At 41.7% G+C, this 1,113-nt stretch overlaps 1 protein-coding gene across 2 annotated transcripts in view; it reads right to left on the bottom strand.

Moving 5' to 3' along the window:
- Positions 1-686, bottom strand: part of LOC138637196 (neurogenic differentiation factor 6-A-like) — a 6,335-nt gene extending 5,649 nt beyond the window's left edge. The window contains exon 1 of one of the 2 annotated variants that reach the window (XM_069725707.1): positions 502-686. In XM_069725707.1, the coding sequence (XP_069581808.1) occupies positions 502-657 (156 nt within the window). In that variant the 5' untranslated portion in view covers positions 658-686. Of the gene's footprint in view, positions 1-490 lie in introns of both variants that reach the window. The other variant, XM_069725709.1, reaches the window with a different exon arrangement.
- Positions 687-1,113: the final 427 nt, after the last annotated feature.

The following is a 1,113-nucleotide window of genomic DNA, read 5'->3' as shown; positions in this document are numbered from 1 at the left end:
TCATGAGGATTAACTGTTTTCTTTTCCAAATAGGTAACAAACGTTCTTTTTCCGTATACATGTTCCCATTTCCACAGCAACACTCATCCTGGACACAAAGGTTTCTCAGCTCAATGCATCAGAAATGCGACATCACATTGTTTTTCATGTTCCTCTGGAGTTTATTCCTCCTTTCTGTGATCCATGTTTCTAAAACAGAAAAACACCAATGACCAGCTGACAGGAGTCGTGTGTCTCCTGGTTAGATCAGAAACATCACCTCCTTTACCTGCAAAGGAGGAGGAGCTCTAACGGTCTCCTGGAGGTCTCAGCTGACCTCTCTGGTCCACAACACACCAACAGCTGATGACTCAAACTTCCCTCAACTCATCTCAGTCTAATCACTTCAATATGCACATTCTGTTCACTAGTTAACTGGAAATAAATCATTGTTTATCAGCAGGCTCCGTCCCATCTGGAAATAAAATATTTAGCACATACATGTACACACCTTGTACTCACATGGAGGGTGAAAGTGACTTCCTGAGCGCGCTGTGAAGGGAAAGCTGCAGCAGGTCTCAGCAGGTTTTCAGCAGTCTCACACAGACGGACGTCGTTATCACATTTCTTCCTCTTGAACATGAAGTGACGGGAGATCGTTCTGCGCATGAAGCTCATGTCTCAGCCGGGCTCTCGCTCTCTGGTATTCCTGGCAGCAGAGGTGTTTCTGTGCTAATGAGAGGAATCTGGAAGTCTTTGGAGCATCTGAGCTTCTGAGTTTGTTGTTAAAAGACAACGATGAAGACAAAAATGTTATTTTAGTGCAAAATTAAAGTTAACTGTTCTATGTTAACGGATGTCATGAGCTGTGTTGCTGAGGTTCACAGATCCACATCCGTTATACACATTTCATTTCTCTTCATATCACGTTCTCTCGTTTGACTTTGTCATCAACATTGAAAGCAGCAGTGTAATTTGTGCTAATGAGCCATAACTATTCTATAAGCACCTTTCAATTGTAAATAACAGAAGCAAATCTAAATTTCAAGTATAATTCTGTTTAATATTAAATGAGCGCTGGATTCAGGGAAGTCTGGTTTTCTTTCCCTGATGGGAAGTCTGAATATACTGAAG

Source organism: Brachyistius frenatus, unplaced genomic scaffold (genome assembly GCF_029030835.1).
Source record: "Brachyistius frenatus isolate BFR_SWC_R1_liver_20210118 unplaced genomic scaffold, ASM2903083v1 Contig_439, whole genome shotgun sequence".
Taxonomy (NCBI): domain Eukaryota; kingdom Metazoa; phylum Chordata; class Actinopteri; family Embiotocidae; genus Brachyistius; species Brachyistius frenatus.
Note: the sequence above shows the minus strand (reverse complement) of the source record. Positions and strands in the feature narration are given on the sequence as shown.